Raw genomic sequence first — 26,930 nt, forward strand, 5'->3', positions numbered from 1 at the left:
TCTTTGCAACTCTTAAACTATGTCCTCTTGTACTGATATACTTTTTTTCAGACTCACTGATGTTACTTTAAACCTGAAGGACCCGAGCTATCCTACTCAAGCTCTGGGGAGCCTGTTCATGACAGTTATCTTGGTTTCCAGAGAAATTGATCTGAAAAACACTGTAAGTTTATCCATTGATTCTTTGAAGGTGGCATTACAGAACAGAGGATTTCCTGGATGTAGAGTTGGGGCATTTGTCAATGGATTTTTTATTTTCACTTGATTTCAATTTTTCACCAAGTTTCTCCTATTTTATTTTCAGTGTTAACTTCAAGTGTTAACTGTTTATTGTATTGGGGTACTGTTCCAGAGGCACCATTTGAACTCCTGTTCCTCACCTCAAATGACAATTTTTCATGTATGAGCCTTAAATGTGAGTGTCAGCAGGCGTTTCGACTATGAGGGTCATGACTGCTGACGCCAATCTGCCTCACCCATACAAACATGGTTCCATGGGGGTTGTGGTATAGTTATCAGAGCTGGAATCCTGAGTGATTTTCCCTTCCCCAACACAGGAGTTCTAATTATAGCGCCTATTCCACAGTCCACTGTAGATATCAGCTAATTCAGCCCAAGGTGATGTTGTCACTTAGTACTGCTCTGCTGTGCCTTGACCCCACTTTCAGGAATCTGAATAAAGTGTTATTTATAAATAACGTTTCACTGAGAAGAATTCTAACTGTACCAAATGCGAATAATCTTATTTTCTGGATTAATTGTGACCGTAGCAATTTTTGTGGAACTGTTCTGGTAAAATGAAATGGATTCAGTTGTATACAGTACAAATCATCCACGAGCATCCTCCATCTTTCCCAGCGGCACATCTGGAAAATCAAGAGTCAAGATAACTTGTAAGGGTCTTCAGGAAAAGTAGTAAAATTGTGAATCTTTGAAAATAGGAAGGAAATTCCAGGCAGGGCGAAACCTTGGGCAAGTTTCCTTACTCCACGCCTAATAATAATCCCTCCAAAACAAAAATCAATAATAAATCGTTCAGTTTCAATCTACGATTGTTTGTGGGACATTGCTGTGCGCAATTGGCTGTCGCGTTCGCCCACAAATATACAGTCAATTCACTTTACAGTATATTCTGTGAAGCGCTTTGGGATGTCTAGAAGACGTGAAAAGCGCGATATCAAATGCAAGGATTATTATTATTATTATATCTTAAGTCTGTGACCACGGGTCACAGACACACCTACCAGCGGAAACAGCTTTTGCCTATCTAGCCTGTCAAAATCTTTCATGATCTTGAAGACCTCTATCAGGTCCCCGTGTAACCTTCTCTGCTCTAATGGGAAAAGTCCTAACTTCTCCAGCCTGTCCTCATAGCTAAGGTTCCCCATTCCTGGTATCATTCTCGTGAATCTCCTCTGCACCCTTCCCAGTGTCTTAATGTCCTTCCTGAGGTAAGGTGCCCAGAACTGGACGCAGTACTCCAGCTGAGGCCTAACCAGTGTTTTGATTAGATTAACCATAACCTTCCTACTCTTATACTGTATGCCCCTACTAATAAAGCTCAGTACACCAGGAAGACAGGTTTGCAGGGTTATGGGGAGAAAGCTGGTGAGTGGGGTTAATAAAAGTCAGTTGCTCTGTCAAAGAGCCGGCACAAACTCGATGGGCCGAATGGCCTCCTCCTGTGCCGTAACATTCTATGATTCTATGAAATGCCTTTTTTACTGCCTTATCTACCTGCCCCGCTACCTTTGATGATTTGCTTACTTGAACACCCAGATCTCTCTGTACGTTCACCCCCCCTTAAGATTGAGCTACCAAGTCTATATTGCCTCCTATCATTTTCCTACCTAAGTGTATCACCTCACACTTATCCACATTGAAATCCATCTGCCACATGTCAGCCCATTCCACCATTCTGTGTATGTCTGCTTGCAGTTGGTTACAGTCCTCCTCACTATTTACTACCCTACCTATCTTTGTATCATCTGCAAACTTGGAAATAGTGCTCTCTATGCCCAAGTCCAGATCATTAATATACATTAGAAAGAGCAGTGGTCCCAATACCGATCCCTGGGAGACACCGCTGCACACCTCCTTCCATTTCGAGAAACATCCATATACATCATGACAGGCTGTTTCAACTTGTCCAGAATAGTAAAACCAGAGGACACAGCCTGGGATTGAAGGGGGGAAAATTCAGAACAAATCTACGCAAACACTATTTCAATGAGCGAATAGTGAACCTGTGGAACAGGAAGTGTTGATTCTTTCAAACACAAATTAGATAGTTTTCTTTTAGGAAATAACATTATGGGATATAGTACGTGGGTAGTATGGGACATCTGTGCATGCGACCGCTAGGAAGGTGGAAAGCAAACTAGATGGACCTTGGGCTTTTTTCATCCAACATTTCTTATGTTCTTATGCTTGGAAACCTTTCCGATTTTGATGTCTTTGTTTTATTGCTCATTTTCTTAGTAGAGATGTCACGAAGCTGGTAACCCAGCTGATAATGTTCTCATTTATTGTAGCAGAACTAGGAGTCAATGATCCAGTGTTTGTGCTGTACAAAACGCAATGGTATTTGTTTCAGTTGCCAAGCTTAGTTTGATTAATAAATATGCCCCTTAGGACATCATCTCCTACATGTAACAACAACAATTTCTATAGCACCTTTCAAATAGGGAGGACTTTTCAAAGTGCTTCACACAGCTGCTTCTGTGTTACTAAGCCTAATAAACCTATGGAGAGACAGGGAGTTGAAGAGGGTGGGGGAAAGTTGACCAAAAGCACAATCAAGAGCTCAGTCTTAAGGTGCACTTCACAGTTGGGAGGAAAGTGCGAGGTGGAGGAATTTCGGGATAGAATTTCAGAGAGGAAAGAATAGCTGAAAGCTCGTCCATTGAAGGTAGAGCAGATCAGGCAAGGTACAAATGCACATAGACGCCGCCTTTCTCATAGGATCTAGAAGTATTCCCTGCTTGGACGCATGCTACAGCACTGATATATCTTGCAGGTTTTTGAAGGCCAAAATGTTTCTATCATGTAACATAAATCCAATAACTGCAGATAATCACCAGCTAAAAGAGAAAGAAGTTTAACAGTCCAGTTGTGACTTTTTCAGCTCATCAGTTCTAATGAAGGATTATTAACTTATCTTTCGCTTTCACATGCTGTGCATTGCCAGAATGTTCCAATTTTATTTATGTTTCTAGCACTTATACTTTTTCTTCTAATCTCTGTCATCTACACTATGTCTATTTTTAATCAAATTGGTATTAATAAAAGTATTTCTTTACTCTCTAACCTACCTTCTCTGTTCTACCTGTGCTATTATTGTGCTTATTTGTTATTTGTTTTTTTGCAATGGTGCATGCTGGATTTGCATATGACCCTCTCCCCAACAGACATCAATGACCACAAGTCATCAATGGAAGTCTTACAAGGCCACAGTGAGTGGGTCTGCCCTCCATATTTTCCTAAATCCCATGTAAAGGCTGGTTGCATGACTGCGTGCTTAAATAATGTTCATGAGCTTCTTAATAGCTTTAGCAATAGTGCAGAAGTGATACCACTTGTAGCTCTTCTATAAACTGTAGATACAAGTAGCATTTCTCCCACAAAATGATAATAATAATAGTCCTTGCATATAACCTTTGATATAGCGGTACTGTATATTTTGTGGCCAAAACACGACAGCCAATTGCGCACAATCGTAAAATTTCATTTAAAATGTACACTCAATTCACTTTACAGTATATTCTGTGAAGCGCTTTGAGACATCTCGATGATGTGATAAGGCGCTATATCAAATGCAAGTATTATTATATTATATTATTTAAGCTGCAACACATGCTTAAAAAATGATGCCCCTAAATTAAGATGGTTTCTTTTTGGCTATCAGTAATATCTTTATTATGCAAACAAGTTGAGGAAATTATGAAATTTTTCTTTATGAATGGGCAAACTACAGCAGTTCCAGATGCCTTACTGTAGCCATGCTTCAATTCAATTAATCTCCTGTCAAGTAAAATGACCAAACATTAGACTGTAAAATATATACAGATAATTGTATTTATTTTGAAAATTACATAAATGTATTTATTATTATTCCATTTATTTAATTATTCATTATTATTTTACTGTATTAATGGGATTCCATAATTTCTTAATGGGCTTCCTTTAATAAGGAATAATAATCCTTGCATTTGGTATAGCATCTTATCACGTCTTTGAGACGTCTCAAAGCGCTTCACAGAATATACTGTAAAGTGAATTGATTGTGTATTTTGTGGGAGAAACGCGGCAGCCAATTGCATACAGCAGTGGATTGAGTGACAAAATTATTATTATTTTTAAAGGGAATTGGAATCTCATGGTCTAAGCTGACCCTCCAATGCAGTGCTGGAGGTATATTGCACTGTCGGAGGTGCTGTCCTTAGATGAGATATTAGACCGAGGTCCTGTCTACCTATTTAGGTGGATGTTAAAGATCCCATGGCACTATTCGAAAAGAGAAGGAAGTTTCTCCTGGTATCCTGGCCAATAATCCACCAAATAAAATTGATTACTCACTCCATGGCTGTTTGTGGGACATTGCTGCGTGGAAACTAGCTGCTGCGATTCAACCACAAAATATACAGTCAAACCATTTTACATTATATCCTGTGAAGCACTTTGAGACGTCTCGATGACGTGATAAGGCGGGGGGACATGAATTATATATATTATATATAAGTATATTCTGTGAAGCGCGTTGAGATGTCTAGAAGACATAAAAAGCGCTATATCAAATTCAAGGATTATTATTATTGATTCAATGCAGAAACCCACAACAAAATTAGCATTAAATGTCTAGAATTAAAAAAAGTTAGGTTTACTCATTTTACTTTGTATTTCCACCAGGCATCACAAGATATACTGTGAACAGCTACTTTTTTTTTTTTAGTTCCTGTATTAGCCATAATAATATTTTATTATTAGCATTGCTGCTGAGTGGTGCTTAAATGTTTTTGCCTTTCCATAGAGCATGCTTCCGAACATATCTTGGCAAACATCATGTAAGGTAATGGATAGCAGGATAACTGTTTGCAAAAAGCTTTTAACAGACTACCAGTTGGACATCAAGTCCTGGATTAGGGCAGTTGAATGTGAACAAGACTGAGGTCCTTCTGATTGGCTCGCGTCAGCACCTCAGGCTCTGGCAGCATCAATTTTCATGGTTGCACACTACAACTCACCAAGCCAGTCAGGAACCTCGGTGTCTTGTTCGACCCTCAACTGTCTTTTCTCCTCCACATTCAATCCATGACCCCCTCTGCCTTCGCTCACCTCTGTAACATTGCCCGACTCCGCCACTACCTCACCCCTCAGGCCGCTGAAACTTTTGTTCATGCCTTCATCACCTCCAGGCTCGACTATGCAAACGCCCTGCTTGTCGGCCTTCCCAACTCCTCCCTCCACAGGCTGCAGATAATCCAGAACTCTGCAGGCATGTCCTCTCCTGCACCAAACTCCGTGACCCCCATCTCCCCTATTCTCACCCGACTCCATTGGCTCCCTATCCTTCAGAGGATCCAGTTCAAGATCCTGGTCCTCACATACAAAGCCCTCCATGGCCTCGCCCCACCCTACCTCTGTGACCTCCTAACCCCCAACCAACTCGCTGTTCCCTCTGCTCAGTCGGCTCCAGCCTGCTCCACGTCCCCCAACCCACCCGCCCCACCATTGGCAGGAGAGCCTTCAGCCACTCTGCCTCCAACCTCTGGAATTCCATCCCCCAATCACTCCGCCTCGCCCCCTCCTTAGCCTCCTTCTCCCACCTCAAGACCCTCCTCTTCAACCATGCCATCGGCCACCCCTCTTCCCCTCCCCTCCCTTCCCTCCCCTGACCCCAGCTCGGGTCTGAAATGCTGCACTCTGTCCAGCGTCTTGGGACATCCTCCCTACGTGAAAGGGCTATACAAATGTAATCTTGTTGTTGTTGATTTAAAACTCGAATGATCTGCATGTCAAAAGAACATCAAAGTTGGCTTGTAATTGCACTCTGCGCACCTTTCTGCTTTAAAGCTGCAATGCATTTATAACCTTTATTTTCCCCCCTATTCATTTGGGAGTGATCACAATCCTGTTGGCTTTTATGTATGGATTAGATTGAGAGTTTATAATTGCAACACAAGTTCGCATCATTTTCTCCTTTGTTCCTGGTGACAATGTTAATAACTCCCAGCTCAAGTGAGGTGGTTCCAGCAGATGTTGCTGACATTGCTACCACCATACAACTTGAATGTTAAAGTTAGAGACCAAGTAACAGATTTTCATCTGGTTGTTTGCAGACCAGAACAGACCGGGCTGTTAATCTCCTCTACCGACTCAGAAACCCTGGTCTCAGTCAACGCTAGTGACCTCACTAAGCTTTACTACATGCTAAATATACTTGATCATTTTCTTTATCTGGGAAATCCTATTGTAAATGCTTTCTAAAAAATTACTCTTTTCAGCAAACAATGCACGATAGACCCACAGTGGGTTGCATGCATTCATTGGCAGGAGTTGAGAATAAATACATGTCACAGGTTTTGCACTGCGTTTGTCGAGTTTAGTCTTCAAGTTGGTAAACAACAACAACCCCAATTGTCGGCCCGATCCCAACCAAAAACATGTCTTCTTTGAGCAAATTTACCCTTGTTAAGTACTTTGAGATGTCCTCCCAAAGGCATCATATAAATACAAATTATATTGTCATTTTTAAGCCTGACTGATGGCATTCTGTTTGCTAACTGATCTATTAAGATCTGCTTATAAGAGATATTTTGCTTCTGTTTCATTTTCCTCATGGTGCTCTCAGGCTGAGAATATCCGCTTACTGCAGGCGTACAAAAAGGACCAGCTCTGGAAGGGAATTGTTGGGATCACTCTCGTGAAGGGACAGAACCTCAAGTCTATGGATCCAAATGGACTCAGTGATCCTTATGTAAAATTCAAACTGGGATGTCAGAAATACAAGAGTAAGGTGAGATTTTTTTTAAAAACAGCACTTGTCACTAAAGAAGCAGAATTATCAACAAGACTGCCGAGTCATAGAAATTAGAGCATAAAACTTGAAAAGATGCTAGCTCCTCTACTGGAGCTGCAAAAACACAATCTCTGTTCTATCCCTTTCACTTTGTTACCCTTCACATATTGATCCAATTCTCTTAATGGGGAGAAATTCCACCTGGGCATAGATTTATTCTATTTAGCATCTCAGAACATGCAGAATTTGGCAAATACATAAATACAGCCTTAATTTAGAACCCATTTTACAATAAGTTCTTTTAAAAGCTTTGGAAAACTGGCTTCAAAATTAACACTGAATTCAGCAATTTGCCAAGTTCTGCACCCTCTGAAATGTTTCATAAATATAGTAAAGGAATGCTTTGACACAAGCCACAATGCTTTGCCTCGCAAGCAAGATGAACCGGGTTCGATTCCCAGGCAGGGCGAAACCTTAGGCAAGTTTCCTTACTCCACATATGCGCTGCTGTTTACCTAGCAGTAAGTAGGGACCCACTTGGGAGTCCATTGGGGGATTGTTTTCCGGGGGTAATAATCGTTCCCAAAACAAAATGTGGTCACTCAATCCACGACTGTTTGTGGGACACTGCTGTGCGCAATTAGCTACCACATTTTGCCCGCAAAACACTGTTCTGTGAAGCATTTTGAGACATCTCAACAACGTGATAAGATGCAGTATCAAATACAAGGATTATTATTATTATAAATCTGAACCCAAGTGAAATTTTTACCTACAATAACGTTATAACTTTAGCTTTAATAATCACTTGTGTCAAAGCATTCCTTGTTCTAATAACAATTTGCATGAAAAAATATTCTCTTAACCTAGTGATTGTTACTGTTCTTACGTTAATTGCAACATCTGGTTTGTGGAAAGGTGGCAAAATTGTGGCTGGCAATATTGTCAATTTGTTTAAAATCTCAAATTGGTATAAACTGGCAAACAAGACATCAGCAGGTAAGAAGCTGGGTGCTTTGGATTTTGGTGATGGGATAAGCAATTTACTTGCCACAGATTTTGTCATGAGTTTCACCGATAAGTTTCACCAAGTTACAAATCCAGTTTGTGAATACCATAGATCAAACACCCATTTCCCCAGTTGATGAATTTTCTGTTTTATAAAATCTGCCTAGTACCTACTAAGTCAATGCATCAATTAACAAGTGTAACCAGAGCACATAACCACAAAATCACTAAAGCCAGAATGGAGCTTATCTTTGTCATAATAATAAAAATAATTGCTGTATTTGATATAGCAACTTATCACATTGTTGAAATCTCTCAAAATGCTTCAAAATATTTACTATAAAGTGTTGTAACTGTTCTCTTTGACTGTGCCTTCAGCTCCCCTCTCGACTCTCTACCCCCTCCTCACTCCTTCCCTTCCCTCCCCTCACCCTGACCATTTCCCCCCTGCTCGGGTCCTGACCCAACTGTACAGCGCCTTGGGACGTCCTCCCGACGTGAAAGGCGCTCAATAAATGGAATCTTGTTGTTGTTGTAATTGTAGGTATGTAGGTGTCAACTGGCTGAGTTGATAGCACTCTCGTCTTGGAGTAAGAGATTGTGGGTTCAAATCCCACATCGGAATTGTGAGCTCATGGTCTGGCACTCTAATAGGAAAGCACAATGTCCGAGGGGCCATCCTTCAGATAATAACACATTAACCTAAGATCCTACCTGCCTGTTCAGGTGAACATTAAATACTGTTCAGAAAGAGAAGGGAGTTTCTCCTGGTGACCTGGCAAACTTTCCCCCACAAAGAAAAAAATACTCATTAATGACATGGTAGTTTGTGGAATATCACTGCATACAAATTGGCCGCCTAAATTGCAGCAATCACTTCACAGATGTGCCTTAAGATGTGATAAGGCGCTACATCAATACTATATCAATGTTCTCTATACTATAGACGATCTTCCCAGGACAATCGTTCTCCTCAGTTAGGGAAACTGAATCTGGCTACTGCCTAAGACCCAGGGACGGTGTCATTACTTTGGGTTGAAAACATTTGATTCCTGCCCACTGAGAACCACTTAAATAAATTAATGCCGTTCCCCTACTCAGCAGGAAATAGTCACTTTGGGCCCTAACAAACTCCTGCAGGTAGTAAGACTTTGTGGCTGCTCACAGGACTTTTTAAAGTGAATCAACAAGAGACAAGAGTATTAAAAGTGAGTGAGCAAATTGTTCATTCAGGTGACAGCAGTTGGTCAGAGCATATGATTCACTCTTAACTTGGTATTTCTCTTCCCAATTATTTCACTGCTAATAGGAAAGTAATATGCTTCCAGCACTCACTTACCTAGAACACCTATGATTAGTATTAATGGCCATCCACCCTGACTATAATGACCTCCTCAACATATCAAAATTATGCTGCCTGGAAATTGCACGTTGCAGTTTGAAACAAAGGTCACAGTGGCTTTGTAAGCAAGTCATTGTTTATTTCGTCACCCTGCTGCATAGAAAATGTATTTAGGTGTTATCGTGAAGGGATTTGACTGAGTAAATAGGGGGAAGCTATTTCCACTGATGAGGAGAGTCAGTAAATAGAAGACATAGATATAAGATAATCACAAGAAGACTGAAAGGAGAGTGTTGGAGATTTTTTTCCACACAGAGTTGTTGAGACATGGAATGCCCTGCCAAGTAAGATGGTAGAGCCAGAATCCATTTCATTGTAGGTTTCAAGAGGGAAGTAGACAGGTATATGAAAGATAAAGGTTTTAAGAGTTGTGGAGATAGGGCAGAACAGTGGGATTCAATGGACAGCTTGGTCTGAGAGTCGGTGCAGACTCGATGGCTGAATAGCCTCCTTGTACGCTATAAATATCCAGGATGCTATAAATATGGAATTCAAAATGTTGACCGAAATTTGCATTTAGATTATTATAAACAGTTGCATAACAACCACAACAACAAGATTACATTTGTATAGCGCCTTTCACGTCGGGAAGACATCGCAAGGTGCTGAACATGTTGGAGCTTAGCTTCTTTAAGATCTCTACTAAAGTGAAGTTGTGTTGATTTTTTTTTCAGACTGTATTAAAATCTCTGAATCCTGAGTGGCGGGAACACTTTGATTTCTTACTGGGTGATGAAAAGGAAGAGATTGTAGAAATCACTGTGTGGGACAAGGATTCCAGGAAGAAAGACGACTTCATCGGGAGGTTTGTAATTCACTATGAGTAGGGTTGCCAGTTTTTGATTTTTTAAAACATTTCGACAGATAATATTGGCGATTTTATTTGATATTTAGCAATCTTTTTGACTACAAGAATGGCCAATTTGCATGTTGTGAAGTCGCCACAAAGGTCACTCTGTTGCTTCGCTTTATGCACTGTGCGCAGTCTGTGCTACTAGAGTCACTTTGACAAAGTAACATTGGAGCATGAGAGGTGCTGCATGCACAGAGCAAAGCAAGTGACGTCCACGTCAACCTTACAACGCGGAAGTCAGACATTTTTTGGTACTTCAAAATGCTGAAACAAAATAAAAAAAATAACCTTTTCTTCAATTTGGAGAAAAATGGAAAATCCCAATTTACCATTAAAATCGTAAACCCATTAAAGTCTTACTATTAAAAAAAAACACTCTTCCCCTGTCCCCAAGTGTGAATATTCCAATTGTTGCCTTGGTGACCTATCTATCACCAGGTATTATAAAATAATAATAATCCTGCATTTGATACAGCACCTTTCACAGCAAGAAGTTGTCTCAAAGCTCTTCACAGTATTGACTTTAAAGTGCAATGACTTAAGGCGAATTCTGCAGCCAATTTGCAAACCACATCATCCAACAAATAGCCATGAAGTGAATGAGAAATATTATCTGGGAGATTGTTAGCTGGGACACTGGGGGGAAAAAAATCCCTCATTTATTTTGCCTGCAGCATATGTTTAAGAATGATTGGATACCCTCAAGTATACATTTTTCACTCTTTTTAAAATAATTTTAAGAACATTTTCCTTTGCATGCTCTGACATAATTAATTGAAACTAATTTTAGGTGAGACAATATTATGGGGTGAAATTTGCAGTATTTCATAATATATTCAATGTGATGATTTTGCATATTGAATACATTATGAAACATTCCAAATTTTACTCCTTCCTGTACATGCAGTAGATGTGGAGTAGGACAGGTGTTTTCACAGTGTTCTCCAGTAGATGGCAAAGTACACCATTTCTTCAAACTCTTACAATGAAAATTGACTGAATTTACAGTGAAACACGTCTCTAAAACCCATCATTGAGACTTACCGGTGGTCTTCATAAGACAGGTAGTTTTCAAATGCAACTTAAAGTCTGGAGAATGGTATTTAGTTTGTGGTCTGACTGGATGTGGTTAATGAGGATTACTGTTCATGGTTGTTCAAAAGAGAATTGGATTTATTATGTGTTCCCACATAAGTAAGTAACATTTCAGAGAGGAATAGATTATTGGTATATCATGCCAACTTCCCAAACAATTCCTTTGGCATATCTATCTCACCGTTGACTAACACTGAATTATTTTGTGTAGTTCCTTTTTGAAAGTTAATCCATGCAATTCCTTCATTACAATAATAATCATCCTTGCATTTCAAAAAGGGCCTTTCATATCGGGAGGATGTTTCAAAGTGCTTCACAGGATTTACTGTAAAGTGTAGTGACTAATTTGTAGGCATAGCAGCGCATTTGCATGCAGAAATATCCCATGAAGTGAACTATCAATTTTATCAGGGGCATTGTTGGCCAGGACAGTGGGAGAAAATCTTGTTCTGTTTTTAAATGATGTCATGGGATCTTTCACTTCCCACTGAACAGACAGATGGAACCTTAGTTTAATGTCTCAGCAGAAAGACAACACTTCCAACAAAGCATGGGGGTGTCAGCCTGGACTGTGAGTTCAATATCCCGACATGGAGCTTGAATCCATATTCTTCTGACTCAGAGCTAAGAGCACGACCAACCGAGCCAGGCTGACACCATGTAGTAAATAAATTATTCGGATTTTAGTTTTTACTAATCTTCATTTGCAATGGATCCTCCTTTTCATGTGGTGTGAGGGGCGCTATATAAATGCAAGTTGGATGCAAGTTGAATCAAGTATAAATGCAAATTGGATGCAATAAATGCAAGTTGGGCACTGTCTGTATAAATGAACTGGATCCTCCATTGCAAATCTCCCTCTCAGGCAAGCTGCGTGGAGCATCCAGGCAGAGTGGAATACTTCCCTTCAGCCTCTCTAACTCTTCTGCAAGTTCAAGACCATTCTCTTTTAGTTTGCATGAGAACAACCATGGAACAATATTCCTTTTTCTCTCCTCTCCATCTCGTAGCTGATGTCAGCTTTTATTGTATGCTCTGCAACATTTTCCCTGAGATGGAGGTTCACTGGATTATGTGGGGGAGCTCTGCAAATAAATATAATTAATAAACTTTAAAAAAAAGTACAACTGTGGAGCACTTCTAATGGAAAACCCTCCCACAAAATACTGTAGATGCTGGAAATCTGAAACAAAAACAGAAGTCGTTGGGAACACTCAGCAGTTCAGGCAGCATCTATGGAGAAAGGAAAGTGAGTCAACATTTTGGGTCCATGACCCTTCGTCAGAACCGGTTATGATGAAGGATCTTGGACCTGAAATGTTGACTCATTTTCCTTTCTCCATAGATGCTGCCTGAGCTGCTGCATGTTCCCAGTGACTTCAGCAATTCTTATGCTGCTATCCTGTTGAATTGCTTTTTCTTTAAGACCATTTTTGTTGCAAGTTATTTAGTTTGTCCAGTAGGTAGCAGGCTTTACCATTTTTAGCCAAAGGATTTCCTAAGAATTGCATTACTTACCGGCAAGAAAACATCAGTTCCTTGCTGATTGAGTGTGACTTACCAATAACAGAAGGGTGCATAGTCTGTGTTTCCAATGCCACTTAGTGCAGGAAATGGCCAATGAGAAGCATATTATCTTCAAATTTATGGGCCCAGTAAGAGAAATGCATTTTTTTAAATTTTAAGTGTAAATGCTTTGAAAAAGTACAGATAAAATATTGACGATTTGGAAGGGTTTTGTGACTAGCAGGTTGTGGAATTTTGATCCATGGAAGCATTCAGAGAGTATCGTTGGGTTGTGTATGCTGTGTTCTGTGCCTGAGTTTAATATTTCATGGTACCAAGCATGAGTTAGTGTCCCTAACAGGACTGTGAAACGAGACTCAGTACTATACAAACTATACACTCTTCATTTCTTGGGAGACTTCTTATTTTCATTCATTCATTTCTCAATTTAATCCGATTCAAGTAACATGACAGTAAATCCCTAATCTTGGAATCTCTCAACCACAACACATCATTGAAATACAACATGAACTGGCTGTGACCCATTTGGAGAAATGTTCAAGATGTACTTCAAAGCCCAAAGTTTTCATTGAACTTTATCTTGAACCATTTCATGAAATTCAAGCAGTGTATGTAAGTGTATAAATACAAGTTCTAAATCAGAAAACATGATTATTGTTTTTTTTGCGGTCAATCAGTCAGTTACCATTTAGCTCTGTATCTGAATAGTGTGTGGAGGTGATTTGAACAAATTTACATAATGTCCCACTGTGATCTGCAGACTGGGGAAACTCTGGCCTATTGACAGTTGCCTTAATTTGTCATGAATGAGTGCGGTCAGCCACCTTTTAGAATGACCAGAGGGGACTAAAATAATGTTGCTTCTTAATCTATTAGTGCTGCTTTACTCTCTATTGCCACTAAAGCCAGATGCTTGGAAATTTGTGTTCATCCTGAATGTGGCCGATTTGTTTTTATTTCATAATATGTTTTGTATTAATATTTTGAAACATTCACTCAGTAGAACAACAACAAAATTACATTTGTATAGTGCCCTTCACGTTGGGAGGACATCCCAAGGCTCTGGACAATCAGTGTTTCAGACCCAGTGGAATTGGGTGTCATCCTCATACATGTGGTAGTTGAACCCATGTCTGTGGATGATGTCACCAAGGGGGAGCATACAGATATTGAAAAAGAGAGGACCAAGGACAGAGTCCTGAGGAATGCCACACATGATGGTGTGGGGGCTGGAGGAGAAGCCGTTAGTGGCGATAAAGTGGAGATGGTGGGAGAGGCGGGCAAGTGCAGGTCCGTGGAGATTGAGTTAATAGGAGAGGAGGCAGTGTAAGAGGAGAGAATTGTTGACATCGTCGAAAGCAGCAGAGAGGTCGAGCAGGACAAGGAGGCAGAAAGAGCCCTGGTTGCAGATGCTCAGATTGCCGTTAGTAACTTTGACCAGGGCTGTTTCCGTGCTGTGGGAAACCCGATTGGAGGGGTTCAGAGAGGGAATGGCGGAAGGGAAAAGAGCGAAGCTGGGACACAACAACTTTTCTATGGCCTTGGAGAGGAATGGACCCCATTATAACATACTTTCTTATAAAGTAGGTTCATTTATACTGCAGTTGGAATGTCGACCATGACATTGACTTATCAATAAACATGGACAGAAAGCTGGCTGACGTTCCCACACACTGAAAAATGGTGGATGTTCCAGATTATCAGGTCACTGGTGACATCGCTTGCTACGCGCTGTGTATATAGCGAACAGAAAGTGATGTCGGCCCACAAACTGTTGCCTGACCAACCGATCCTTTCTCAATCTGGTTCTGGTAGGAAAGATTGACCTACAGCATAATGTAACAGGAACCCATCTGATCATACAGCTGAGAAACCCCAAACTGGTCTTTGAATAGTGTTTGAAACGGTGAGAGCGAGCCAAATGCTGGGGAAATGGGGAAATGTTCTGGACTTGTTTTGAGAATTACATTGCATGCTAATAGAAGCAAGTAGAGTCTCTTTCATTCTCAGCTTAAAGGAACTCAGAGGTTCTCTCACCCATGGATACATTTATGGGCAACAAATATGGCAATTAACTGCCTTGCGTTTGAATTATTGGCTTTCATTATGACCTTATGCATAGAACAGGGGACATGGAGTGATCGCACAGATAAAAGTGGCAGCTAATTGTATGTTAGCAGTGTGTTTGATTTTTCTTCCAGCCACAATTCCCATGGTGACACTCAATTAAAGCATGTCAAGGAACTAACCCAATCCACAGTAACTCTAGCTGAGATACTGTGCTTGGGAATCATCAACATTGCATTCAAAGCTTTTTGAACCATAATTTTAGAACTGCAGGAATACATCGTACAGTAGTGTAGTGAGCACTGACTTGTATTTAATCTACTGTATTTCCCTCCAGAGAGAAATACTGTTGATTCTCCCTCTTCTTATTTCCCTATAGACAAGCACCTATCCTCTATCTGATACTTTCTGCCACTCCTTTCCTGGCAGCTCAGCCAAAATCAGGAGATCATTTTGAGGAAATTGTGATCTAAAATCCATCTGAAAATCTGGATGGAGCACAAAGAATCTGCAAGTTAATCATTCCGAGAATTTCATAATTTGTCAGAAATAATAAATTAGTGACCACAAAATGTTTTGTGAAGGATAATGCGTTTTAGTTATAACTGATGTTGTTGCTGTATAAATGCAACATCTTGTAATTTCCCAAATCTCCCATCTCCAATTATTTATCCAATCCATTACTGAAATGTGCTTTGGGATAGTTAATCAGGTTCCCCTTGTCTCTCCGTAAACTCAGATCAGAAATGAAGCAGGCTTTAATCCAAATGAACCAAACCAGATTGTATCAAATAGTTTCTGTCATTTAATTCATATAAAAGATTGTTCATAAGCAATAATTGACCATGTGGAAGTATGATATTAATTATATTAATACCAGATTCCACATAAAGTGGAGTGAAAATTCCGATCTTTCTTAACAGATTCGTTGAATTAATTAAAACATCAAATCTGTTAAACATCACAGTTTTTACCTTCAGAATTAGATTATCAGTGCTCAATTTCCAGCATTGCTGGTGATAGCACATCTGCAAACTTTACACTTTAGAAGGCTAAAGCTATGTTCTACTCAGTTTTAGTCAATACTAAGTTAACATGTAGAATTAGGAATGTATGGAGTAAAAAGGTTATAATTTAATCAGGTTCCAATCATATCGTAAACTGTAGGAGCAAAGTTCAAGTGGTTATTGTTGGAGACTGAGATTAAATTATAGTTGATCACTCACGAACATTTATTTTTAATAATGCATTTTCCAACCTCAGGAATATGAAAACTGTTATTGACAGTTGAAAGTGGTACAAAAATTTAATTAATTGAAGTCTGAGAAGCTAATGCAATATTGCCACTACAGAGTAATGTCATATATTGAACAAGAAGCTCTAATAAGGAAATTATTTTGCAGTTGGGAAATGTTAATTGTAAAAAAATTAAACTGAAGTGTATTTTATAAATACATTTCACGTCACTGTGATAAAACAAACACATTTCAGAAAAGCTATTGTGCAAATGCAGAACAACTTTAAACCATATTGGACCTGTGATTATACTTATGATCTAATAGGCTTCCCTTTTAATGAGCTAAATGAATTACTGCAAATGTATTGAGTATTAATTTGCAGTTAATTTTAGTTTAATTGCCAGGAAATAAGATAATATATTTTCATTATATAATAAAAATAATCAGGACAATTTTAGGACTGACAGCAGGAAGCATTTTTTTTCACATTAAATGTAATCTGCAACTGGAATGGGTTACCAGGAAGAGCAGTTGAGGCCTGGACATTGGGCTGATTTTAGAAACTGCTAGATGCTACATTAAGAAGACAGTAGGATGCATATTCTTGAAGGATAATCAAAGGTCCAAGGGGATTTCTTCTCTGAACCTCTCTTGTCATCTCTTATGATCTTAAAGAATTCAATATTTATCAAAGAGCTTTCCATTGCACTACATTACAGAACAGAATGACTTGACATATCTGGTGATGTATGCAATATAAAAAGTCACATTTTGATCATGAAAATCGGCAGTTGCTGCTAAAGTACAAGAGACGACCCTGTGATCACATCTGTGCAGGGAAGTGTGGGACTAGGAGGTCCCTGAACATGTGACTGTGATTTCCTTCATTAAAGAAGAATATTAAGAAACTGATAAGAAAAGCACAGGCCGCAGTTTGTGACTATTATTTGTGGTATGGTTTTTGTGCAGGTGAATATCTTCAGGGAACAATCAGAAGGTGTCTCAAAGTGGGCAAAAGCAGTAACCCTGTACTTGCATGGGTAGGAATCACCTGCCCATGAGTAGGAATCACCCATGCATGTGTTAGAATTGCCTATGCAGACACAATCGCTGTTATCCTGTTTAGTTTGTCAATCGGGAACTCCTGAGGTTCCCAACTTCTAGGCACCCTTATAAGTTTGCTGAATGAGATACGTGATCCTGTCTAAATATAATTCTGCAGCTTATATGCGGAGGCCCGAATGTCTTGCGTTGCATGTGAACAGCAGGAAACTAGTTGGATCTGTTTTGCAAACATAGGGAAGGATGTGGCTAATCGCACGCCACAGGGACTGAACCCCTGCAGGAATAAGACAGTACACCGCAATTTCCTGACACCAAAATTGAATCTAAATCAAAACGTCGCACTCTATTTGTTTGTTGCATTTGAACCTCTTTCATTATACATTTTAAAAAGAAATCTGTTTCTGCAACGTTAATAATGGAAGATCAGGATGAATTTCAAGCTTGACATTGTGAGAAGAATTATCTCTGATATTAATTACTGGTACTTCTATATTAAAAAAAACAAGAAAAGGAGGGCTGGCTTCAACAGTAATATGTTGGAGCTGTGACAATGTATAATAAGATGAAGCTGATTTTCTCATTTCATGTCACAATGTGAATTGCCAGCCATTTGGAGATTGTACCCTTCCTCACTGCATATAGGTATTTTGCCTGACTGGACATTGTTTATGTGCAAGCCTTGATAATGAGATTTGTCAGTCAATTCAACCATGCTGGAGAAACAAGGAGTCCTGTAGCTCAGTGGTTAGAGCACTCACTTTGCTAGTGAGAGACCTGAGTTCAATTCCAGGCAGGGCGAAACCTTGGGCAAGTTTCCTTACTCCACACGCCTAATAATAATCCCTCCAAAAACCAAAAACAATAATAAATTGGTCATTTTCAATCTACGACTGTTTGTGGGACATTGCTGTGCGCAATTGGCTGCCGCGTTCGCCCACAAATATACAGTCAATTCACTTTACAGTGTGTTTTGTGAAGCGCTTTGGGACGTCCTCCCGACGTGAAAAGCGCTATATCAAATGCAAGGATTATTATTATTATAAACAGATCACATTCCAAACCAAGCCTGTCCTCAACCATGAGCAGAACTATTTGGGTTCACTAGATGGTGATCAGAAATAGGAATTCTGACTGATTCCAACCCCTTGTTGCCCAACCCAGGAACATTAAGATTGTAATTTGATTTCCCAGCAGTCGAGTGGTGTACAAATCCATAATCCCTCAAACCAGTATGATATAAATCCAATTTATCTAGGACAGCATGAATCCCTATCTACAATACGCTAATGAGTACATGAATCCAATTTCCCCCTCAGTCTACTGGGGAGTGGGAGGGAGAGGGGATCTACATTTAAATTTCTAGACCATCTAAAGGAGCATGACTTAGATGCAAGTCACCTCAGTTTCAAGGATCTGCATTGCAAGCCTTAAATTGCTCCAGATTCTTATTCTTGACTTTACATTGTCTTGTCAGAAGTCCATCATGATTAATCAGTGATCTTTCCTAAATACACCCTAGGTAGCCCAAGAACGGTACATTCTCCGTTTAACTGAAATATTCCAGACTAAGGTTTTAGCCATTTGCAATTCAGTTAATGCGTTTTAAAAGATTACAATGATATAATAGTGTAACTAAGGAGAAATTGGTATATGGATAGTCTAGTCTCATATTTTCATCACTTTTATCTAACTATGAAATGAGCTGTGAATAGTTCAGACACATATTCAGTTACTCGGCAAATAATCAAAAATGTTCTGTGCCCATGAGAAGCAACATCAATTTTATAATCCATTATTCTCACTCATTTTACAATAAATATGACAATTTTATTGCTGGTACTAAAAATGCCATGAATACAGAAATACTATTGTAATCCTTTTGTGCAGAACCACTAATCAGGCCTGTCGGTTCTTTTTATTTATAGTGTGTTTAATTTTTGTTAATGTTACTCGAGGTAGACCTTTGGGCTACAGTAGAACATTGATAATTGCCAGTATTTTAATCAGCAGATTGTACTAACCAGCGAATTTCTTCAGCCACCACTCTTTGCACTGTATGTTGTGACACCTAGGGTGAGGTATCCTTTCTTCCAGTGTTAACAGTCCGATGCTGTTGTTTTCTTCAGGAATGTTTTTAAGATATTGAGAAATTAGAAGGTGACAAAGGTTATATAATACAATGACCATTTCAAATGGGATTTCCTGACAAAACCTCTGAATGTAATGGAATCCCCATTGTTGGTCAGTTTTGTTAAGAACTCCCATCAGAAGTGAACACAGTTTCAGATAATGACCCCATTAAATATTGGAAAACTCCAAATTTTGGTGACAGATATTTACTGGAGTGTTGCTTTTTGTAGTTGAATAATTTCTTATATTAGCTTAAAAGATGAGCCGCAGGAGAGCCGGCATTGGCGGGAGCCAAGGAGTATGGCTTCCATCTTGTCAACATTCAACTGCAGAAAGTTTGGGCTCATCCATGTACTGACATCTGACAAGCAAGCTGACAGAACAACAGTATCCTGCAGTTACAACTAGAGGAGGAGATGTATAGTATGAAACTGCATGGAAACAGACTATTCGGGCCAACTATTGGGCCATCAATATTTTAGATTAATGTTAGGTTAATTTTGCAAAATGTCAGTTATTAGATTCTATCATCTCCTGACCCCCCTTCCCTCGTCCACACACACACACACTCCTCAGCTTCCCTCCACCCTGTTCAGGTGCCCAGAAGGCTGCGTGTGAAGTGCTTTGAGACATCCTTCCGATGTGCAAGACGCTGTGTAAATGTAAATTGTATTGCATTGTAATTATTATAATTATACTTTAGTAGATGTATCAAATTACTGATACATAAAACTAATACAAAAAATCAAATTAGATGCAGGGTTATTGAAAATATCAAAGATTGTTATATTCGTCACACTTTTGCATGGTTCCCTCACTAATTATTATTCTAGAATCACTATAAAACATCCCGCTCTCACTTAATCCTTATTCCATTTGACAAGCCTTGCTCTGAGTTCCAAAGAAAGGCTAATAAAGGCACTGCACTGTATCCCATCATATGAAAACAGAACTGAAATGCCTGTATTGTACATTCATCATATACTATAGAAAGAGGATTACTGATTGATTTCTTTTTATTTAGGTGTCAAATTAATTTATCGGGCCTCAGTCGGGAGCATACTCACAAACTGGAGCTTAATCTGTCTGAAGGCAATGGCCGCTTGGTGCTGCTTCTTACTCTGACAGCATCGCCTCCAGTCGATATTGCCGATACATCTGTCTCCAAATTGGAGGAAGAGCAGCAACACAAGGCAATAAGGCGACGATATGTATGTATTACTTTATTAATACTTGTCTGCATATCTGGGTGATATTGAAAGTTCAAACAAAGTGTTAATGTCTGAAAAGTATTCTCTTTGCACACTTGGAAGTAAGTTTAGTGTATTGAGAGCGGCTTTGAGATTGCAGCAACGGAGCATAAGACTCCTTACCAGGGGGTTGTAAGTTCAATCCCAGACTCAACTAGAATTCAAAGTGACTGTCCTCATTGGCAGCATCTCCGCTGAGCTGCTGTGATTCAACGCTATGAATGGAACTGATCTGTCGAGGAGGGGGAGGAGGGAAAAGTGCCAGGACCAAGCACAAGCACAGACTGCAGATAAGCCTGCTGCCAGTCAGCAAGCAGGGCCATGACCAAAGAGGGAGGCAGTGCAAGAGGTAGCGAAGGGAGAGGGAATGGTGCAAAGAAAATGTGGTGCAGGCGAATGCTGTGTAGGTATATAATCCATCCAGGAAATGTATAAAGGTATGTGGGGAAGGGGGGAAGGTATATACATGGATCCAGTCACTAGTTTAAGTTTCTTTAAATATTACGAGCCCTTCAGGACACAAGTAGTACCTGCATCAAAATAGTAATTTTAAAACATTTAAAGACATGTTTTTCTTTACTCTTTATTTTATTTTCTTCACTTCAGTTTACAATAATAATCCCTGTGCTTGATATAGTGCCTTATCATGTCATTAAAATGTCTAAAAGCGCTTGACAGTTTACTGTAAAATATAGTAAATGTATTTATTTATATAGTAGGCGAATGCAGCAGCCACTTTGCTCAAAGCAATGTCCTACAAACAGCCATGAAGTGAGTGACCAATTTTACCTTGGGTAAAATCGCTGCTGCAATTTACTCACAAAATATACAGTAAGTTCACTTTACAGTATATTTTGTGAAGCCCTCTGAGACGACTCAACGACAGGTTTCAGGTCCACATTGCCCTTTGACAGTTTGGGGTCTAGAAGAGCTTGGGGAGATTGGGGGGCTTGTCTGCGGGCACAACCCTATAAGTGGGAACGTATTTGGTCTAATTTGGTTTATGGGGGTGAATCTCATACATTATTACATAAAAATATATATAATACATATTATGGTGACTTTGCTTATGAAGCAAAGCTGGGCAAAGTAGGCAGGGACAGGGACGTACAACCCTGTTTATGTCAGGAGGACGTTCCCAGGCACTGGACAGCCCGCTATTTGGACCCAAGCTGGTGGTTGGGATCAGGAGGGTGGGGTAGGAGGGCGACCAAAGGAAGTACATTATACTCTGATTTTTCATTGGGAAGGAGCTCTGCTATAGCAAAGCCTAAAAAAATTAGTTTACACTCATAAACGCTCCTCTCCACGGAAACCTTTAGTAAAAGGCGAAAGATTTTTACGATCTGAAGAGAAACCAGAGCTGAGGGCAGGAGCTCAACCTACACACGTCAGGCTGTCCCACTCACCTCTTTGATACAGTGAGGCAAATTTCACATTTCACCATGTACGACCACGTTAAACGCAATGCAACGAGATTTCTAACCCATAGCACAAGCTTCTTCAAGGGTGCACTTGAGCACATTTGAAGAAATATTAGCAAACTAAATGTGACTGTTTAAATATTCTGACCTGCAAGGCTTTCTGGGTAACTGTGAAGGCTCGTGTAGCTAATGGGCGCTGAGGAGAGGCACCAGGGGGCATCGCATAGAGCAGCTATAGCATGTACAAAGATTGGAGGTCATTTTGCTAAAATGTTAAGATATTGGCAAAGTGCGTATAAATAATACTCCACACGCCCTTCCAATCATTTTTAAAAAAACTAATAATTTCGTCACTCAATCCACGACTTCTTGTATTATGATTATTATATCTTCTGGCCTTTGTGCATCCTAAAGTATTGATCTGGGTTTACTTTTTCGTTCGCTTTTAACATTTTATAAGTCTATTTGAGGTCTCCTCTGAATCATCTTCTCAAGACTGAAGAGCCCTAGCTTGTCAAATTGTTGCTCATAGCTCAGTTAGGCGTGAGATCAGAAAACATTTCTTCAACCACAACAACTTGTGTTTCTGCAGCATCCTTCAAATAGAGTAATGTCTCTGAGAATTTTACAGAGGTGATGCAGGAGGAGGTGACCACAGGCACAGCCAAAGAGGTCAGCTTTTAGGTAGCTTTTGAAGATAAATAGGGAAAGAGCGAGACAGAGTCGAATTCTATAGACCTGAAACACTGTGCGTTATAACAGAGGCACCTAATAGTATGTTTTGGATCCCAATGTAATTTTTAAAATAGCAAAACAGGTAAAAATCAACAAGGGGGAGTATGGTGGCCAGTATATCAATGCTCTGTGCCACTGAATATATTTTATATCAATTTATTTTGGTCACGGTGACTCCATCTTCTTTCATACATTTGCTCCTCTTTGTACTTCTATGGCTTTCTTGTGTCATGCCAACTCCAGGCAAAAGGGCAGCGAGGGGGCTGGATGGCAGGCACCTGCCATTGTTAACTATAAAGTGGGGTACTGGAGATGATTAGCTCACGCTGACTGGCACAGAATTCTCCCACTTCGCTCTAGGGACATGCCTTCCACTCTCCTTGTCCTCTTGCGAGATAGCTTTGGTATGAAGGATCAGCGTCCTATAGCATTGTACATTGGGCCTCTGACAAGCTGTGCCATATGAAGTTATAGTGTTGAAAATGCAGACACTACAATACTGAATTGTACCTCATTCATTGCAGTTTTACAAAACAAGCACAGAGAGGAGCTATTACACTGGATTTAGCTTAAAACAATCTATCCTAGGCTCTACATAATAAATAATGGTGGCATACTACAATTAAAAAGCCTTTCCCTCGAACACAGGCTGCTGTTTTACATGGCTAGACTCGGCACTCCAATGTGGCAGTTGACTCAGATCAACTGAGCTTTAAAAGTGTGAAATATTATATTAAAATATTCCCATTCCCTGACTGACGCGCTCTGGATAACTGAATTTAATAAAGACGTGCCTTATCAGCCTATGCAGTGAGCAGATAACATGAAGCGGTGCTACAAATGCTTTACAATGCTCTTCAAACAGATTAACAGGGCACTTGCTGTAGCTCAGCGGTGGATTTCTCCCTGCTGTCGACACTGAATCAGCTGTTTGTCTGGGCTTGTATAAATCATAAATGAATGGCATTGTCATTTTTGTCACAAAAATACAAAACTAATGACACACTAGTACTGGTAGCTTTAAATGTTTTGAGTCTCTGAAATGTGTTTATTCCTGCAACTTGCTCCATTACATGGCTTTACCGTAGAACTCAGCAGTGTTTACGGATTAATACAAATAAACTTATTTCTATGCACTGGTGCTTTGGAAATGTTGAAATAAGCAACAAAATACACTTGGGGATGACCGAGGTTCTTACAGTAAAATGGCTTAAATCATTTGGCAAAGCTGACGACTATTTGCAGCCATGACCCCGCTATCAGATTGAGTTAGCCTAGAAAATGAGTGTATTACAGTAATTTAACCATTTGTGACCAAATGTGCAAATGCATCAAATTAAATGGACATTTCAATTTCAGTCATTAATGTGAAAAAGCCTCTTATAATATCCCTTGATTTTCTTTAATGGGCATTAATGGATGGCAGCCAGAAGGCTATTTGGTGACCTCTTCAGAATGGGAGCACAAAACCACTGCTTCCCCCTTTGTCACTCCTTAAATTCAGAAGAGCTAGTTTAGAAAGAAGTTGTTAGCATTCCATTTTTATTATGACATTTCACAGTCGTCCGATTTAATGTCCCTTGACCGAATTGTCCACCGTGAGACGATGGGCTTGAAATGTTATTTGGAGCATTGATAAAAGGTGAGTGGTTATAAGATGACAGCAAGTCATAAGGCTGGTGGTGTGACATTAATTTTCTCCATAACAGAGATGGAATAAGACGTCATGATGACAAGCTGTCAATCAGCGCTGGCCCCTGTGTGTATCTCGGTGCCATAGGATAGGGTATTGCTTCTCCCATAATAGACCTGAACTAGAAAGCTCTTGCTGACAGCTGCTGCCATACAGAAAATTTATTATACAGCCTTTCATTAAAAAAATAAAGAGGAATCATCTCCTGAGCATTTCAATCTTTTCTGTCTATTGAGGTCTGAAAGGATTCATGGGAGAGAAAAAAAATTCCCTGCCATAGAAATACCAAGTGTTATATAAAAAAATTATAGGGTAGGGAGCATGGTAAATAATCAATCTATAGATAAATGGTGAACGGGTCTGGATGCTGATAACTCACATATTAAAAAGATGCTGCTGTTTTCTAGGATAGCACTGGTACGGCATGGAGCAAACCAAGACTGTCACAGTTTGTAATGAATTAAGTCACCAGTCAAACATAAACTGAAAATCCAAATGGTAATTAACCCTCAGGGTACTGAGAGCATTTCTGCAGAAAACCATTAAATGTGACAAGGCTTGCAAATTTTATTTCATTGTCAGGGAGCAGAGTTTCTTATTCCCCTTCCTCTCAACCTTGTTCGTGATGATAATTCACACAGTGCTGTTTCACTCGAGATGTGAGGTTGAAAGAGTATTACCGTCTAGCTTGTAATGTTGAAGAGTTAGCTCATCTCCGAACTGCATTAAATAAAGGGGTTCGGGCTGAAAGCTGCCCTCCCCCCGGCCCATCGGTGGGGTGAGAAGCTTTTCTTGAAGTAATTTGCACCAAAGCACATGCAGTAGGTTCTTGATATAGATCACTCATTCTAAAATCTCCTTAGAACAAATTTAAAATTATCCTCGGATGTGGTGAATTCTTGTTACATGAATAACCATTTTTCCACAAAATGAATTCACTGAAATTCAGAATACTCACATTTTAGAATCTAGGTAAGTTTGTCGTAAGTCATACAATTTTGAAATAAAATCTAAATGATAAACTCCTTCATGACCGATTGCTTGGGGCTTTCTGTAAGTTGAGAATGTTTTACAGCACACTACACAGTGCAAAGGAAGACTGTGTAAACTTGGTGAAATGTGCAACCTTGCCAAAATATGAGCAAATCTACAATCGAAAGTAAGAATATTTATTCAAGTCAAGTGGTTATACTATTGGATTTCAGACCAATAGTAAATGATTTTACAGTTTTTTGTGGACTTAACTGGAATATTAACTGACTGAGCTTTCTGATGAAATTCTTAAAGGGGCATTATAATCTCATTAGAGAATTTCAGTTCGGCTCAATTCCTGGATTAGTTTGGAACAACCTACTTTGAAATCTCAGTTTCCTCAGGTGCACAGCAAGTTTTTTGTAGATACTGTAACTGCCATTGTCTGATCCTTTAAAGAAAGTTGCTTTCAAACATATTTTTTTTAAAAAAGTCTGTAATCTTAAAAATGAGTTCCTCCTCCACTTATATTCATGTTACCCTGCCCTGTTTAATGATGGTCATAAATATAGTGCATCCAGTTTAAAAGCATGTCTGTATTCTGAATACCGGGCATTCATTTCTTAATGTCAGCCCAGTTATTTTTATGATGTCTGCCCAAAATTTAGTCAATGAATGCTTTATAATATTGTGTACAATGTGTCTATTAGATATTGTGTGTCACACACAGACCTAAATGTAAAGAAAAATCATTTAACTTACCGTGCAATGTTATCTTTCACCCTTCAGACACTAGCAAGAGACTGGTTGCCTGAATTAGTAATTATGAATCGAACTTACAGCAACTTAAACTAATAACTGGATGAAGTGATTTATAATTTGGAAGACTGTCATTTTGGCTCATTTAAATTTGGGCACTCTTCAATTTCTGGAGAGGCTTCAGATACAATTTTGTTAAGCTGGCTAGCCCTGAGGATGTGAAAAGGATCACTGGTGTAGCTTTGTTTTGTCACACAGCAGTTATTTCTCATTTTACTTACAGACTTCAACACAAAAGATACTTGTGCTTTGTTTCAATGCAGGTCCTCAATACTTTATTTCTTTTTCCCGTTTCAAGCAAAGAATGAAAACAGTGCTTTGTTTATTTAACATTTTGCACATTAGAGTGTTGGTAAATTCTTTTTAATTGGTGAAACTTTCATGGCAGAGCAGAAAAAGTGTATTCTTTATGCTTAATTTATTTGTGTCATAGATTGAGGTGCACATTGGCAGTTGTTTGTAAAAGCAAATTGTGCATTTGTGCAGTGCATTTTTCTATTTTTTGGTTGGAAAAAACAATTGGGTTTCCTGTCCCAGCTTATTTTTATTAATAATAGTAACAACAATTATTTAAAAACTTGCATTTGATATTGTGCCTTTTGTGTTGGAGGTTGACACAAAACACTTCACAGCA

At 39.4% G+C, this 26,930-nt stretch overlaps 1 protein-coding gene and 1 non-coding gene across 4 annotated transcripts in view; one reads left to right on the forward strand and one right to left on the reverse strand.

The window, feature by feature from the left end:
* Positions 1-26,930, forward strand: part of mctp1a (multiple C2 domains, transmembrane 1a) — a 251,498-nt gene that overhangs the window by 100,385 nt on the left and 124,183 nt on the right. The window contains exons 6-11 of one of the 3 annotated variants that reach the window (XM_007893071.2): positions 52-163; positions 3,411-3,455; positions 5,030-5,068; positions 6,851-7,015; positions 10,103-10,233; positions 20,428-20,614. In XM_007893071.2, the coding sequence (XP_007891262.1) occupies positions 52-163; positions 3,411-3,455; positions 5,030-5,068; positions 6,851-7,015; positions 10,103-10,233; positions 20,428-20,614 (679 nt within the window). The remainder of the gene's footprint in view (positions 1-51; positions 164-3,410; positions 3,456-5,029; positions 5,069-6,850; positions 7,016-10,102; positions 10,234-20,427; positions 20,615-26,930) is intronic. The other 2 variants (XM_007893072.2, XM_007893073.2) reach the window with 2 other exon arrangements.
* Positions 21,905-22,019, reverse strand: LOC121850768. Its single transcript, XR_006085745.1, has one exon. It is a non-coding gene; the product is annotated as a U5 spliceosomal RNA (small nuclear RNA).

This window comes from Callorhinchus milii, unplaced genomic scaffold, assembly GCF_018977255.1.
Source record: "Callorhinchus milii isolate IMCB2004 unplaced genomic scaffold, IMCB_Cmil_1.0 Scaffold1, whole genome shotgun sequence".
Classification (NCBI taxonomy): domain Eukaryota; kingdom Metazoa; phylum Chordata; class Chondrichthyes; order Chimaeriformes; family Callorhinchidae; genus Callorhinchus; species Callorhinchus milii.